This window comes from Mauremys reevesii, linkage group 7 (genome assembly GCF_016161935.1).
Source record: "Mauremys reevesii isolate NIE-2019 linkage group 7, ASM1616193v1, whole genome shotgun sequence".
Lineage (NCBI taxonomy): Eukaryota > Metazoa > Chordata > Testudines > Geoemydidae > Mauremys > Mauremys reevesii.
Genome location: NC_052629.1, coordinates 90,263,639 through 90,280,539, shown reverse-complemented (window position 1 = coordinate 90,280,539; position 16,901 = coordinate 90,263,639). Strand labels below are relative to the sequence as shown.

Here is a 16,901-nt window from a genome sequence, read left to right as displayed (position 1 = left end):
GGGGGGGGGGGGAAAGCTTTAGAGAAGTTCACGTGTGCTGCTGAAAATGACACATTTTTAGTTGTCTGAATCCAAGTTAGTTCAAAGCTGGCATGGTTGAATATTATTAAAATGCCATCCCCTTCACTTAGGGTGACCAGATGTCCCGATTTTATAGGGACACTCCCGATTTTTGGGTCTTTTTCTCATATAGGCTCCTATTACCCTCCACCCCCATCCTGATTTTTCACATTTGCTGTCTGATCACTCTACCTCCATGCCACTCTTTCTTTGGCTCACTGAAGCAACAGCCAAAATAATGTTAATAACAAATGACATTTTTTTCCAAAGTGAAAACTTAATTCTTCCACTGGTTATGATTTCATGCATTTGGCTTATATCTTGTTCACAGTGTGACATAATGCAATTTTTTCCTCAGTAAAATTAGTAATTTTAAACTTGGAATGGCTTTGGTGCTAGTGAAAGAAAGTTTGTTTCTTCTATAGTCGCACTAAATTCAAAGTGCCAAATCTTGAGTTGTTCATTCAGTTTTTTCTCAGTCAGGCAACACCCCATTTGACTTCACTAAGGGCATGGCTACACTTGCAGATGTAGAGCGCTTTGAGTTAAACCAGCCTTCGGAGAGTGCAGTAGGGAAAGCGCTGCAGTCTGTCCACACTGACAGCTGCAAGCCCACTGGCGTGACCACATTTGCAGCACTTGCAGTGGCATTGGGAGCAGTGCATTATGGGCAACTATCCCACAGAGCACCTCTTCCCATTTTGGCGCTGTGGCTTGTGGGAAGGGGGCGGGAGGTAGAGGGAATTCTGGGGCCTGTCCCAATGCCCCGTGATGCATCGCTTCGCATCACAGCAATCCCTGTGCTTCTGTCCACATTTGGTGCCATCTTTCAATGTTTTTTGTGCTGCGCACTCTGTCTTCCCTTTCAGTCTGAGGAATATGCTGATGGGTCTTGCCAGGGCATCACGTTTGGCAGTCGAGTTACTCCTTAAGATCCAAACTGACAGTGAGGACTCCGACGATGATATGGACTTGAGTAACGCATACAACGCGAGATTGCTTGTGGCATTCACAGACATGCTCACCACAGTGGAACGCCACTTTTGGGCTTGGGGAAACAAGCACAAGTGGTGGGGTCATGTAAGTCTGGGATGACTAGCAGTGGCTGCAGAACTTTCGGATGAGAAAAGCCACTTTCCTGGGACTGTGTGATGAGCTCGCCCTGACCCTGTGGTGCAAGGACACGAGATTGAGAGCTGCCCTGATGGTGGAGAAGCAGGTGGCTATTACAGTCTGGAAGCTGGCAACTCCAGACAGCTACCGATAGGTCGCTAACCAGTTTGGAATGGGAAAGTCAACCATTGGAATTGTGTTGATGCAAGTTTGCAGGGCCATTAATCGCATCCTGCTCAGAAGCTTCCTCCCCCCAAACACTGATGAGGTCCAGCACCTCACCATTGCTCCATACTGGGGATCGCTTGGCGCATGGAGGCATGGTTATCTACAAAGATTCACTGAGGGCACTCCATGATTGGCTGAGTAAACAGGAAGGGGATTTTCAAAATTCCCAGAGAATTTAAAGGGCGGGTCTGATGGTTGGTCACCTGAGGGCAGGGCAGTAAAGTTCAAAGTGATGACCAGAGTGGCAAGAACAGGCATTGTGGGACACTTCTGGAGGCTGATCAGAGTGCATTAACAGACCAGGGCATCCACACTGGCGCTGCGGTGCTCCAGCAGGGGTGCATCAAATGTTGTTCCACTCACCAAGGTGGATTACCAGGAGCGCTCTAGCTGTGGAGTCAGAGCGCTCTACATGCCTTGCCAGTGTGGACGTGTCGTGATTTAGGTCGCACTGGGCTGCTTTAGTGTGCTCTAACTCGCAAGTGTAGCAATGCCCTAAGACCTGAGTAGAAGTTGTGTAAGGACTTCAGGATGTCTCTCTAAAAAGGCCTTTCTACTTCTTTTCTAAATGTATGAAACATTTTGAAATCACATTTATCTTGACAGTAGCCTTATTTGGAATGTGTTACCTTACACATTCTATCCAGTGTCCTTTTTGAACCACTGGTTTCACAACTTTAAGTATGTGTTTTTTGTTCTTTTTAATTGAAAGGTTTGTAATAAACAATATACCAGCACATGTAGGTTCTGCTACAGAGATCACACTTGCCATACACTATTTTGTTTACTGTGAGCCATGCACTAAGTCCTATGTTGGTTTGTTTTAATGGTTGCTGTGACAGCCATGATCAGCTGAAAAAAAACAAAATACAGAAACATTATCTAAAAGGTAAGATATTCTAGATGGGACTAGAATTAAGCTCTTTGCCATTTTTATTACAGTCTGCAAACTGCAAAAATATATTAAAAAATAGGTGTATCTCCATATATTTATATCTCATAGAACTGGAAGGGACCCCGAAAGGTTATTGAGTCCAGTCCCCTGCCTTCACTAGCAGGACCAAGTACTGATTTTGCCCCAGATCCATAAGTCTTCTTAAGGATTGAACTCACAACCCTGAGTTTAGCAGGCCAAGCTCAAACCACTAAGCTATCTCTCCCCACAGAAGAGGTGCATTTCAAAAGAATATGCATTTATACAGTATATTTCTGGGTTACAACTTTATACACCAGAGATTATTGTATTATTGGTAATGGAACAGAAAGGTTTTTCCAATTTAACAATGATCTAGATCAATTAAATACTATGTGTTAGCTCATTTTAAAGTCATACAAGGTATTTGTAGGAATGAAGTTCAAAGGCAGATTCTGGCACATACTAAGCTTCATTGACCGACCAATTTTATAGGTAGCGATTCACTGAGCTGTACGTTGATCTGTGAAACACAAGCATTCAAAGCTGTACAGAGAAGAGAAAGTGAGCTGCTTGCAACATGTATTGGTAGTAAGTGGCAAAAATAAGAATGCTAGTTTGCAATTTATTTAAAGATTCAGACATAGCTTTTGGGTGCGATGGAACATCAACACATTGAGACATGGAGGGCCACATTCTGAGCTGGGCCTAGGAGGTGCAGCCCAGGGTCGTGGGGTAAGTGTGGCTTTAAGCCAAATTCTGAGTCTGGCTGGGGGCATGTCCAGTCTGCAGTGCAAGTTAGAGCAGCCACAAGGCTTTCTCCAACTATGCACTGAATGGCCCTTTATGGGCCTTTTTGCCAGCCCTGGCACACACCTACACCAGTGGCTGCACAGAGGATCTGTATAGAGCTCTAGACTGGCTGACGAGGCCTCCTGCACTGCAGATACTCCACAGGGTCTAATTTCATCTGCCCCTTTTGTGCCATCTTAATGGAGAATCAGGGCTGCAGATGTTATATTATGAAGCATGCATTTGGCCTCGCAGACCTATACTAAAAGATAGTAACCCTTCAGAACAATAACAACATATGGCGGATCACTGTTCTGGAAAGCTTTAACTGCAGTCACGAAAAATATTTAAGATGTTAGTAAATATAGGCAAGGGTGTATCAGAAAGCAAGATAAATAGTAGAAAGATATTAGAAAATGTAGCCACAGGGCTTGTGAGCAATCGTGTGATTTCTCCCTCCCCACCCAATACTTTTCAATCGATGGGCCCAACAAAAAGAAAGTTGATCCTGGTATACTTTATGTGTTGGTGTCATCTTCTGGATGTGGCTAAAGGATAACAGCCTTAGGATGTTTTAAGGAAAAACAGTCCTTGCTCACTCTTGGGGAAATATATTTTATGAAATGTCAGCTTTAGTTTTACTGTTCCTTTTGAATTTACATTAGTAGTTTTTTTTAAAGACAACAAAAATCATGAATTATTCATAGTGTTTTGAGATTAGTTAACTGAATATTCTCCCACACAAAATCATATATATCAATTTGTGTGTTTAGCTATTAATGGATATAATAGTAAATACATTTGATAGGAATTGATCAGTTATGATAATACTAGGTCAGAATAATAAACATTTCTGATCTTCAGAACATTTTACCAACATCTTTGCAGCATCTCTGTGGAGTAGATAAGTCAGTATTATCTCTGTTTTACAGATGAGAAGATTGAGGTAGAAAATGTAAGTGCCTTGTTGAAAGCCAGGTTAACTAAAATATACTCCTGTTTCATTGCTTCTTGAGATTGCTTGAAATATTTGCAGGCTAGAAAAGGTGAGCAAGAAAGTATTTTATGCACACGACCGCTGCAACCAGACACCTGGAATGGCTTCTCAGGAAAATATACATTCTTTTTATTTATATAAATTGGAAATGGCATTATTATGACCAATTTTTTTTAAAGGACCACTCAAATAATTTTATATGAAATTATATAGCTGATCTATTGAGTATGAGTTTTTATTTTACACATTGAATATTTGATTGTCTTTTGAAAGTTCTTTAGATGTATAACTAAAATATATCATTTTCTGTGGTATTTATAAAGATCTATCTAAGCATCAGGTGTCAGCTAGTAACTTTTAGTGAGTCCTTGCATTATAAAATATTTATTTATTTCCTTTCTAGGTGGAAATGCTAGAACGGAAATATGGGGGCCGTCTCATAACTAGACATGCTGCTCGTACTATACAAACAGCTTTTCGCCAGTATCAGATGAACAAAAATTTTGAGCGGCTTAGAAGTTCTATGTCTGAAAATCGCATGTCAAGACGCATTGTGCTGTCCAATATGAGAATGCAGTTTTCCTTTGAAGGACCTGAGAAAGTCCATAGCTCCTACTTTGAAGGGAAGCAAGTTTCTCTTACAAATGATGGGTCAAAAATAGGAGCCCTTGTCCAATCTGAATGTGGTGACCTCGGGGATTCAGCCACAATGAAATCTCCAGCAGCATCCACTGATTTTGCTGATGCTATAACAGAACTGGAGGATGCTTTTTCAAGGCAGGTCAAATCTCTTGCAGAATCAATCGATGATGCACTAAATTGCCGTAGTTTACATTCTGATGAAGTCCAGACTCCTGATCAAGTCAGAAGTCGTGAAATGGAGAGGGATAGTTGTAGTCAAATTAAGCCAGCAATCCATAATGTGGATCACAGGAAACTTGATGAGATGACTGCATCGTACAGTGATGTTACATTATATATTGATGAGGAAGAGCTATCTCCACCTCTTCCCCTTTCCCAATCAGTGGACAGACCGTCTAGCACAGAATCTGACTTGAGGCTTCGGTCAAGGAACTCTTCTCAAGAGTACTGGTCCATGACCCACAAGGATGATAAGATAGACACTGATACAAGCTGCAGGAGCACCCCTTCGTTGGAATGCCAGGAGCAAAGGATGAGAATGGATCATCTGCCATTGCTAACTATAGAACCACCTAGTGATAGTTCAGTGGACTTAAGTGATCGCTCAGAAAGAGGCTCATTAAAGAGACAAAATGCGTATGACCGGGGAATCACTAGTCAACAAGGAAGCCCGAAACATATCCCACATGGTATTCCTACCAAGATTATATCCCGAGAAGAACAGGAGGCTAGGCACAAGCCAAGGCCCATTGATAGTCACTTAGCAATTAATGGCACTGCAAACAGGCAAAGCAAATCAGAGTCTGATTATTCTGATGGTGACAATGACAGCATCAATAGCACTTCCAATTCTAACGACACAATAAATTGCAGCTCTGAGTCCTCTTCTAGGGACAGCCTAAGGGAACAAACCTTAAGCAAACAAACGTACCATAAAGAAACTCGGAACAGCTGGGATTCGCCTGCCTTCAGTAATGATGTTATCAGAAAACGCCATTACAGGATTGGACTGAATCTTTTTAATAAGTAAGTACAATGCTGTTCTGTTTTTTCCCCTCATTATTTGCTAATATTTCAGTCCCTCAAATGAAGGAATATGTAACTCAGAATCGGAGGATGAATAAGACTGATATGTGATACTGGCTTTTCAGCCAAAAATAAGCCCCCAGACCCACCACTGGAGGAGTTTTAAGTAAGAAGCAAAAAGAAAGCAGTATATGTGCATAGAAATCATAGCAGTTAGGTATGGAAATGGGCCAATTAGATCATATAGCTGTTCCCTTGTCAATGCGTGATTGTTCTGTGTGGCGTGTTACTGGTCATCATGAATAAAATTGACATCTTTACAATTAGCAATCAGTATGAGAAGAAAAATAGCATATGGCATGGCTAATAATCAAGGCTATGATATTTACTCACGGAGATTGTGGAAGTCACGGAATCTGAGACTTCCAGTGACTTCATGACTTCAGCCTGCAGTGGTCAGGAGCTGCAAGGTCCCCGCTGTCCACAGAAGCAGGGAGCTGTGGGGTACCCCTGGCGGCCCCCAGAGCTCCAAGCTGAGGGTAGTGGGGACCCTTGAGCTCCGACATCCAACCCATGGTGGGGGGGCCCCTGGAGCTCCTAGCCCCTGTGCAGCTGCCCCACTGCAGGCAATATGGGGACCCTCAGATCCCCATTTTGTCACGAATATTTTTAGTGAAAGTCATGGACAGGTCACAGGCAATAAAAAAAAAAAACAAAAAAAAAAACATGGAAGCCATGACCTGTCCGTGACTTTTACTAAAAATATCCATGACAAAATTTTTGCCTTCCTAATGATTGAAGAGACTATAGGACAGAATAAACCATTAGCTTCTAGAAAATGATTGTTTCACTCTGTCTGGCTTTTGATCGTTGTAGATGTAGATATAATAGAATCAACTTTTTTTCCCCACGTATTCATATGTGGATGTTATAAATTTTGTCACCCATGCATTTAAAAAATGAGTGAAATCCTGGCACTATTAAAGTCAATTGGGAATTTTGCTATTGACTTCAACAGATAATTTCTTCACTTGAGACCATTGTGTAACTGTTAACCTCTACCCTCTGTATTGGTTGCTTTTAATACATACTACTTTTTAAAAAATTCTTTGTCTTCAAATTACTGGAGTTAAACAGTCAAATCTAATTACAGTAATGTAATCTGATGGCTAGAGCGGTGACTGAGTAGTAGAATTTCTAGATTCTATTCTTGGCTGTATTATTGACTTTGCTGCATGGAAAGACACTTTTGTGCCTCTGTTTCCCCATCTGTACAATGGGTATAATTACATTACTTAGTCACAAACTTCTTCTGGGCTTAATTAACATCTATAAACCTCCTCTCTATGTGTAGATAAAGGGTGCTGGACAAGTGCCAAAATTCATTCTTGACATGTTTCAGAGTGGTAGCCTTGTCAGTCTGTATCAGCAAAAAGAACGAGGAGTACTTGTGGCAAACTTAAAAACTATTTTCCCCATGCTAATTTTCCCATACTGTTACTCACACCTTCTTGTCAAATGTTTGAAATGGGCCATCTTGATTATTGCTACAAAAATGTTTTTTTTTCCTGCTGATAATAGCCCACCTTAATTTATTAGTCTCGTTAGCATTGGTATGGCAACCCCCATTTTTTTCATTTTCTGTGTGTGTGTGTGTGTTTGTGTGTCTATAATCTTCCTACTGTATTTTCCACTGCATGCATCTGATGAAGTGGGTTTTAGCCCACAAAAGCTTATGCCCAAATAAATTTGTTAGCCTCTAAGGTGCCACAAGTACTCCTCATTCTTTCTGAAGATTCATTCTTATTATCCTTTTAAAAACATTGGCAGCCATGGTGCTATTTGTAGAAGTGTTAGGAATTCTCCTTGAAGTCTTGCAGGACCTTTTTGTGAGAATTGTGTAGCTTCTAATGAGCTACTGGGTGCTTCAGCTTCCATTGCAATTTCATACAAATCAGTTTGCAATGCTGGCAGCTGAATAGGAACAGTAATTTGTTTTATTTGGATTAATAAATCCAAGTCAGTTTGTCTATTACCGGTATATACTGTAACATTGCAAATCATGTAAATCTGACACCTTCATGTATCGCTTCATATTCTAGTACAATACTAAATATGGATCCACCAGGTCTGACTGTAAAAGCCTTAGAGTGTGTGTGTGTGTGTGTGTGTTTTCTTTTTGAAGTTCTTTGCAAAAGGCATTTAAAGTGTCTGTCTTTAATTTATTGACCTCTTATAAGGGGAAGGGTTTTGCAGACTTTTCCTGCCTAGAAAGTGAACTGGGGGAGAAAGGCATTTCTATTTTTAGAATATCTTCAAAGATTCAAGTTCCTTGAAAAAGGAGAGAACAATGACACAGTTTGGATGACCTTTAAAAAGCCTGATGTGGTGATGTATTTCTGTCTAGTCATTAGGCCCTGAGTTGTGGTGGTGGTTTTTTCTTTTTCATTGAGCTTCAGGCCTGACGTACAGCTCTTTTGGTGGGCTATGGAAACAGACTTAAGAGAAGGAAAAAAAGGACCCAAGCAACACACACAAATGAATGATGGCATCTGGAATTGTCAGCTGCTCCCCAGTCACATGCTGCCCTGTCAGTATGGAGCTGACAATAGGGCGGAGGGGGGGGGGGGGGAAATGAAACAAATCCCAAACAACATGTATAGAAGAGAATAGAGGAGAGTGTTCTCCAAAAGACATTTAAGTGATCTTTCTGCATTGTTGGTTGGGCAACTGAGAGGATAAAGAATGCTATTGAATTTAGTGTTGAGTTAGTAATATAGTGTTGGTTTTGTTCTTTTAAGTATCCTGTCAGTGGCAAGTCCTCAGAAACACAGCACTATACAACAACTCAGGGGGAATTCTGCACAAAAATATTAAATTATGTGCACAATATTTTAAATTCTGCATATTTTATTTGTCAAAATAACACAATATAATCCTTCCTGTTTCAATTATTTTTGTAATTTATTTCAAAATACCTGTCAACAAGTATGTCAAAAATACAGACAACAACAAAAAAGATACCACCAGGAGTAGAGTTAAAGAAATCACTACGACAAGCCAATTTCAGTTGGGAGGTGCTGGAGGGGACTGTGTGGGGCAGCCCCAGAGCCCAGACACCTGCACCCCATTCCCCACGGAGCCCAGCTGTGGGGCATCCCTAGAGACCAGACACCTGCACCCCACTTCCCCCAGAGCTCAGACGTCCCCCACAGAGCCTTTACTCCCCCTAGCTTCTTTACTGTCCTACCGGCGAATGCAGTGTGGGGTGGCCCTGCCCTTCCTTATCCTTTACCAGAGCTGGGTCTCCTGGGTCTTCTCCTGTCCCCAGGAGAATGAGGATAAAGCTGGGCAGCCAGAGCATGCAGAACTGGGCTGAGTGCTCTGCTCGCTACAAGCTGGAGAGCTGGGTTCTGCAGAGTCCAGCAGCCCCTAATGCAGCCCCAATTCTGCAAGGGAAACATGAAAGTCTGGGCAGAACATTAATTCTGCACACATTCTGCATTGTGCAGTGGCGTAGGAGTACAGGTTGCACCTTTTGTGTGTGTATGTTTTTTTTCTTTTGTTTGTTTGTTTTTTTTAACTGTATGATTTTCCCATATGAGCTTCTATGTTGGCACATGGCTGCCAAGTCTTACAAGCTTGCACTGAGTCATCCAGATTCTATGGATAGGATATTTGCACAGACAATGCCAAGTTTCATATAGATCTTGCTTGGCACTAGAGTTCTGCTTTAAGACCCATGGCATTGTGTTAGACTTGCAGATGCTGGTTCTGTCCAAGAGGCCAATTACACCTTCTTTTGGCAATGTAAAAGCAGCAAGGAAAATCATCAGCAAAGTGTCAGTTTCGCTGTGAGAAACAAGTAGGTAAAGCTCCTAGAACAGTGGTTTGTGTGTTTTTTTTTAAACTGCAGTTGCGGAATGTAAGGCACTGGGTCACGCTGGCTATGGTCAGCACCTCCAACCAGGCCGTTAAAAGTCCCGTCGGTGGTGCTGCCCAGCAAAGGCAGGCTAGTGCCTACCTGTTCTGACACTGCCGCTGACCCCCCACCTGAGGTAACCCCACACCTCAACCTGTGCCCCAAACCCTTCATCCCCAGCCCTGCCCCAGAGCCTGCACCCCCAGCCTAGAGCCCTGACCTCCTCCTGCATCCCAACCCTCTGCCCCAGCCCAGAGCCCCCACCCACACCTTGAACCCCTCATTCCCAGCCCCTCCCACACCCCAAACCCCTCATCCCCAGCTCTGTTGAGTCATGGGCTTCAACAATTTCCTTCAACTGGGTCACCAGAAAAAAAAAGTTTGAAAACCACTGTCCTAGAAACACCCATTGGGAAGTCAGAGTGTATCATCTCACTTAAACTTCAGACAACCATCAGCTCTGTGAATATCATTAGTGCCTATGTAGCAACACTCATATCTAGCCCCGAGGAGGAGGATACATTTTACGACTCTTTGCATCAAGTAGTCTAAAGAATACCAGCCACTGAGCAACTTTTCCTCCTTGGTGACGTTAAGAGTCGGTGCAGACAACAACTCATGGCTAGATGAATGAGAATGGCCAACAACTTCTTGAATTCTACCCCCAACACCAAATGTGCATTACCAATTCATATTTTACAGGAAAACATCCCCACAAAGTGTCGTGGTGACATCCACAATCAGGCCACTGGCACCAATTAGACCTTGTTATCAGAAGGAGGTCCCTTGGTGCAGAACACTCACACATTCCCCAACACTGAGTGTGGGCTTGCTCCTAGGTTTTGCTCTATGTAGTTTCTTGGCTGTAATCTTCACTGTGCTAATAAATCAAGGAGAGGTCAGTGTCACAATCAATGCTATTAACACCACAAATTCCTGGCATTTCCTCTGGTTTTCGAAGGCTTTTGAACTTAGCATGTATGGGAAGTCATTACCAGAGAAGGCAGAGGAATTTTGGGAAGATTTAACAACAACAATCCATAAAACAGCTTTAGTTACGTTTGGGGGAAAGAGAGACCATCAAAAAAAGGACTGGTTTGAAGAAAATGAAGCGGAACTATTACCTCTCATCAACATTAAGAACACAGCCTATCTGGAACACAACAAAAAGCCAACAGAGAGCACCAAAGTGAGACTTTGACATGCAAAAACCGAGATACAACGAGCAAGCAGGTGCTGTGCAAAACATTACTGGATCAAGCTGTGAGAAGAGATACAGACAGCCTCAGACACAGGAAACCTTAAAGTCGTGTATGACGACCTGAAGAAAGCTCTAGGTCCCACTGTCAACAAGGTTGCCCCTCTCAAATCGCACAGCGGTGAAATCATTACAGATAAAAGCAAGCAGTTAACTCATTGGGTTGAAGACTATTAAGAGCTATACACACAAGAAAGAAACATCACCAGCAAATCACTGGACGAAATACTAACTCTACAGGTCATAGCAGAGCTAGATGTGGAGCCCGTTGTAGAAGAGCTAAGCAAGGCCATTGATTTGCTATCAAGTGTTAAGGCCAAGGCCCCTGGAAAAGATGGCATCCCAGAGGAAATCCTCAAGTGCAGGAAAGACAGCCTATTACCATATCTTCATCAGTGGCTACTTAAATGCTGGAAAGAGGGTGAGGTACCACAAGAAATGTGTGATGCAAACATCATCACTTTGTATAAAAAGTGAAAAGGGTGACTGAAACGACTACAGGGGTTTCTTGCTACTAAGCATAGCAGGAAAAGCAGAATGAGGGCTGGAAGATCAATTATAGACATGATTTTCTCTGCGTCAACTCCAAGAAAAGTGCAGAGAGCAAAACTGACCATTGTACATTGCCTTCATGGACCTAACCCAGGGGTACGCAACCTATGGCACGTGTGCCAAAGGCGGCACTCAAGCTGATTTTCAGTGGCACTCACACTGCCCGGGTCCTGGCCACCGGTCTGAGGGGCTCTGCATTTTAATTTTAAATGAAGCTTCTTAAACATTTTAAAAACCTTATTTACTTTACATACAACAATAGTTTAGTTATATGTTATAGACTTATAGAAAGAGACTGTCTAAAAACGTTAAAATGTATTACTGGCATGCAAAACCTTAAATCTGAGTAAATAAATGAAGACTCGGCACACCACTTCTGAAAGGTTGCCGTCCCCTGACCTAACCAAAGCATTCAACACAGTCGTCAGAGCAGATCTATTTGCAATACTAGAAAAGACAGGAGGTCCATCAACCCTGTTAAGTTTTATATGTTCATTCCACAACAACATGAGAGCAGCTATCCTGTTTGATGGGTCCACTTCGGATAGCTTTGAGATGAAAAGTGGAGTGAAGCAAGGATGTGTTCTTGCCCCTACGCTCTTTGGAATCTTCTTCTCAGCACTCTTGAACTGTGGGTTTAGGGACGTGAAAGATCAGATGGGGAAACTCTTCAACCTGTCCCGACTTAAGTCAAAGACCAGAGTCAAAAAGGTGCTAAACAGGGAACTTCTATTCACTGATGCTGCTGCCCTCATAGCCCACAATGAAGATCTATTACAAGAACTCATGGACTGCCTTTCAAGTGCCTGTCAGGCATTTGCTCTCACCATCAGCATCAAGAAAATGGTTGTATTAAGACCAGGGATTCCACAAGATCCTTCAGTTACCTTAAATGCCAACCAGCTAGAAGTAGTTCAAAAGCTCAGCTAGTTAGGTTCTACAGTGACCACCAACCTCTCACTAGATGAAGAACTAAATGTTCTCATTGGAAAGGCTTCCACCACCTCTAGCAGACTAACTAAAAGAGCATGGAACAACTCAAAGCTTACCATCAAGAACAAAATGCTAGTGTACCAAGCTTGCGTCCTCAGTACTCTCATGTATGGTGAGGAAACATGGACAACTTGTGCTCACCAGCAGAAAAGGTTAAACAGTTTCCACCTACATTTGTTTACGCCTCATACTCAACACCAAATGGCAAGATAAAGTCACTAACACAGAGGTTCTTCAAAGGGCAAATTTGCCAGCTATGATGGCCCTGCTCAAGCAAAGACAACAGCACTGGCTGGGCCATCTGAGTAGGCTGGAAGACAGACTCATACCCAAGGACATGCTATACAGGGAGCTATCAGAGGGAACAAGAACAACAGGACGTCCAAGCTTCGCTATAAAAAGACACGCAAGCGAGATATGAAGGCATTTGGAATTGATCCTGACCAATGGGAAATCTTGGTATGTGATTATGGCAAGTGGCGTCATCGTCTCCATCAGGGTATCAAAGTCCATGACAGAATCTAGCTCCTACAGCTTGAAGAGAAAAGAGCCCATATGAAGCAGGCAGCTCTCAACCAATTTTCAATAACTGCCAAAGAACATGCAAATCTCGTATTGGCCTATTCAGTCACATGAGACACTGCAAACCATCTACATCATAGGCTGCAATTGCCACTGTCTCTTGCAGATGAAAGGATGCCATCATGGCATTGTGACATTCCATGTAAACCCCTTGTTGCTCCTGCATGCAATCTCACTTTCAAGAACAGCGCCTGATAGAACATGAGGCTTTAACACTTGTGAACAGGTGGTGGGAAAACAACTTTAAGGATACTGAACTTCATTCTTAAAAGTTTTAATTGGAAACTACAAAAGAGGGAACCTGTGGGACTAGAATTGCTTTGGGGCAATTGATATGATAGAAATTGCTTTAGGGCACCTCTAGGTAGCACTCTGTGGTTTACAAGTGAAATTCCCTTCACTGTAAAGAACCCTTCCCCCCACTTCTAGTTATTGCATTTGATTGCTTTGATGCACTGTACAGTGTCAGTTTGAATTAACTTTTGAGTTACCCTCAAATAATATCATGTGTTTGTTGTTCTTAGTGCACAGGTATGTCATGGTATCTTATATGTCCAAAGGTAATTTGAAAAATAAGTCGCATCATCACTGTAGATCTCTTTCTCTAGCAATAAGCTACTCTGTTCATCCAAGTATCTCTGGGGAGGTTTAAAAATTCCACTGCCCATAAGTTGCTTCAAGGCCACTTAACTGGAGAAGTCAAGGTTCCCAAAAGTCTGCATCTTACAGAGGAGCATGCAGAGATGGTGTTTAGAGCTACTTTCATTTCATTTTGTCATTGCCACAGTTCTCAGAAATAGAAAATTATATGAAACAAGTAACAATTCCATTCTTTCTGTATTTTAAATTGAAGAAGATACACTTTTGGAGAAAAAAAATTGCTAACAAAGGGGCTGAACTCTCCCTTTAGAGGAGGAGTGCTGTGCTACCTAACTGAATGTGATTTTTTTTTTTTTAGTTATGAAACAGCAAAGCTTTAAAATACAGTAATGAAAAATCACTCTCCGTTGCCACAATAGAAATTACATCCTGTGGAATTCCACCTAGATCTGTTGGAAGTATATGCATGATTTTACTTGCTTATACAGCTAAGTAATGATTTTCAAAAGCCATAGCACAGTTTTCTTTCTAAAGACCTTTTGCCAATTTTGCATGTCAAGTTAGGGTGGAGTAGATAAGCCTAGAATGGGTTGCTGCTCCAAATTGCCCACTTGTTGGCTGTCTTCTGCAAAATGTTAGCAGGTCAGAGATCATCAGGGAATAGGACAGCAGAGGACAATAGAGAACATAGGCTTGAATACAACAAAACATTTATTTCCAGGAGTTCATATCTTGGCCATAACACTTGTTTTAGGCTATAATTTGGCATCAGACTAGGAGCAGTTGTTTAATGTTGATAAAAATACATACATTTTTAACGATGTTTTGTGGCATCTGCTACATCTGAACTTGGGTTATCCCCAGAGTACACAGAATTTCTACCTAAAAAGCAGTTTCTGTGCATACAGATTTTTAGTTGTAACAGAGTGAACAGACCCTGTGCATGGGTTGGCAGGAAGAGTGTTATACCATTCACTCCCTGAGTAGAGGAAAGGTCACAGATGCATGCCCTAACTGCAGGAGCTGGTAGGGAAGTATGGTGGGGCCAGCTGTGTTTAATTAGGCAATTCCCCCAGCACTCTCAGAGAGAGAGAGAGAGAGAGAGAGGTGGTTTGAATAGCCAGATCTAAACAACATTAGAAGCCATTCCTTCTTTGTAGGCAGGAGGAAAACACTAACTGGAAAAGCCTTCTCTTGATGGATTCAAACGTTGTGGTTGGGCTCACTGAGAAACCGGACTGTAGGAAGCCTTTGGAGTGTTTCTTAAAAAAAAAAAAAAAAACCAACAACAAACCCATGGGTTTATGTCCTTGTTTGTTTTGACTGCATTCTGGAAATGCCTGATTTACCAGTCAGCTGGACTTGAAGACCTTGGGATATTCAGGTCCTATATCCACCAATACTGCCCCATTAGTACTAATTGACGAAGTACAGTATAGTACAGTGATTATACAGTACCATATTTAAGTGTGTAAGGTTGATATGGTAGGTGACAAATGTTTCTAAGGACCCAAAGATAATAGGTAGGGTGATTTTAAAATGTGTTATGAGTGGCCATGTCTGTGGTAGTGTAAAGTAGGGGAGGATCCTTCACAGCGCCATGAGCACGGGCATGAAGGAGCCACGGACTAATGTCCCCAACAGCCGTGGGACCAGAGAGGAACTAGCCCACCGGGGTTCCTCACCCTCCTTGGGTAGCAGGAGGTTCCACCACTTGATGTTGGGGCAAGACATGTGGATGAGGAAATGAAGGGTGTGGAGCATGAGCACATACAGCTATTTTTGGGCACGGTTCAGAGGTGGAGGAACGTAGCAGATGGACAGAGAGGCTCGCGGGGCAGGGGCCTGATGGTAAGGTCCTGAGGGTGAGAGGCGGGCAGGGAGCACCCTCCCGTAGGACCCACTCAAGGAAAATGCGAGAGGCAGGCATTAGGGCTGCTCTTGCCTCCTGGAGCACATGATGGGGGGGGGAGGGGCACGAGGGATGGAAAGCCCCATGCACTGGCCAAGCACTATGGAGTCCTCCCAGTCCCCCCAATTGTAGTGCAGGCATTCTCCAGAGAGTGCTAGAGGAATTGCCAACTGCACACCTAGATGGGGGTTGAGTAGCAGAGCTCTGCAAGGAGGTCCTCCAGCCTCAGTGGCTGCCAGGGACCTGGTTGCTGAGACTAGCTTCCATATCCTGAGGAGGTCCTGGTAAAAGACCAGCAGCTCAGATAGGTGTTTGAGAGATCTCTCTGGGTGAAGATAGAAGAGCTGCCAGTCATATTAAAGGTGGCAGAGGTAGGCATGTGCTAGTGCGCTCCACCCCAGACTACTTGCACCATAAAGGAGCCTCTGCAGGGCCAGGAGGTGGAAGACATGGTCCTGACTGTGGAGGCAGAGTAGTCCCTGTCCACCCTCTTCCAATGGGAGGCTCAGGACACCTCCCTGCATTCCACATAATCTTGTTGCTGTTTACTGTTACTGTAAATCACTGACCTCCTCAATATTGAATTGAGGTTATAGAGTATTGTTTATACATCATTTCCAGCTTTCTGTTCTGCCTTGTGTTGTATCCTAGCCTCACTTTGGGATTTTGTCATGTTTTAAAGGCCAGTGTTGTGTGTTTGTCTTGCAGGGATGTCATTTCTATTAGTGCCATATATTTTTAGAATCGAGGATAAAGGCTTAAAGCATTTTACGTTAAGAAAAAATTCCTAAGTTTCTCAGATCCCTTTGATTGTTTTTTCATTTATCGTCATCTTTTCATTTCTAGAAATGATACATCTGGAAAACTGCTGTCCCTGTATGAGATCATCAGCTTTTTCATTTTAAAAATACTCATAGCCTCCTGAGTTTCAAATTATCACCAGGGGTCCCCCCCCCATTCCAAAATTATCCCAGAGCATTTCTTGATGCTGCCAGAAGGTGTGAGAAGAACGTTTATATTATGCAATGATAATATGTATATGAAATCTGGGATCCCCAGAAACCCTACCTCTGGATCCACTGGGAATTTCATTTTGGGTAGATTTTTATTAGGAAATCCTTCCTCGGAATCCCTATGCTCTTGGACATTCCCGCCAAATATGGAGAAAGGCACTTTACATTGCACATGCTTTCCCACAATTGTTTAGTACATCTTTTTTTAAACATTGGGGTGTCCTTATCCACTGGAAGAGTAATTTATAATTATTTTCTTTTAGTTGATAAGCATAGAATCATAAAAACATAGAACTGG

The 16,901-nt window shown here is 42.6% G+C and overlaps 1 protein-coding gene across 7 annotated transcripts in view; it reads left to right on the top strand.

Moving 5' to 3' along the window:
- IQSEC1 (IQ motif and Sec7 domain ArfGEF 1) overlaps window positions 1–16,901 on the top strand; it is a 679,444-nt gene that overhangs the window by 594,787 nt on the left and 67,756 nt on the right. For all 7 annotated transcript variants that reach the window (XM_039547792.1, XM_039547791.1, XM_039547793.1 and 4 more), the window contains one exon: window positions 4,507–5,771. In XM_039547792.1, coding sequence (XP_039403726.1) covers window positions 4,507–5,771 — 1,265 coding nt within the window. The remainder of the gene's footprint in view (window positions 1–4,506; window positions 5,772–16,901) is intronic.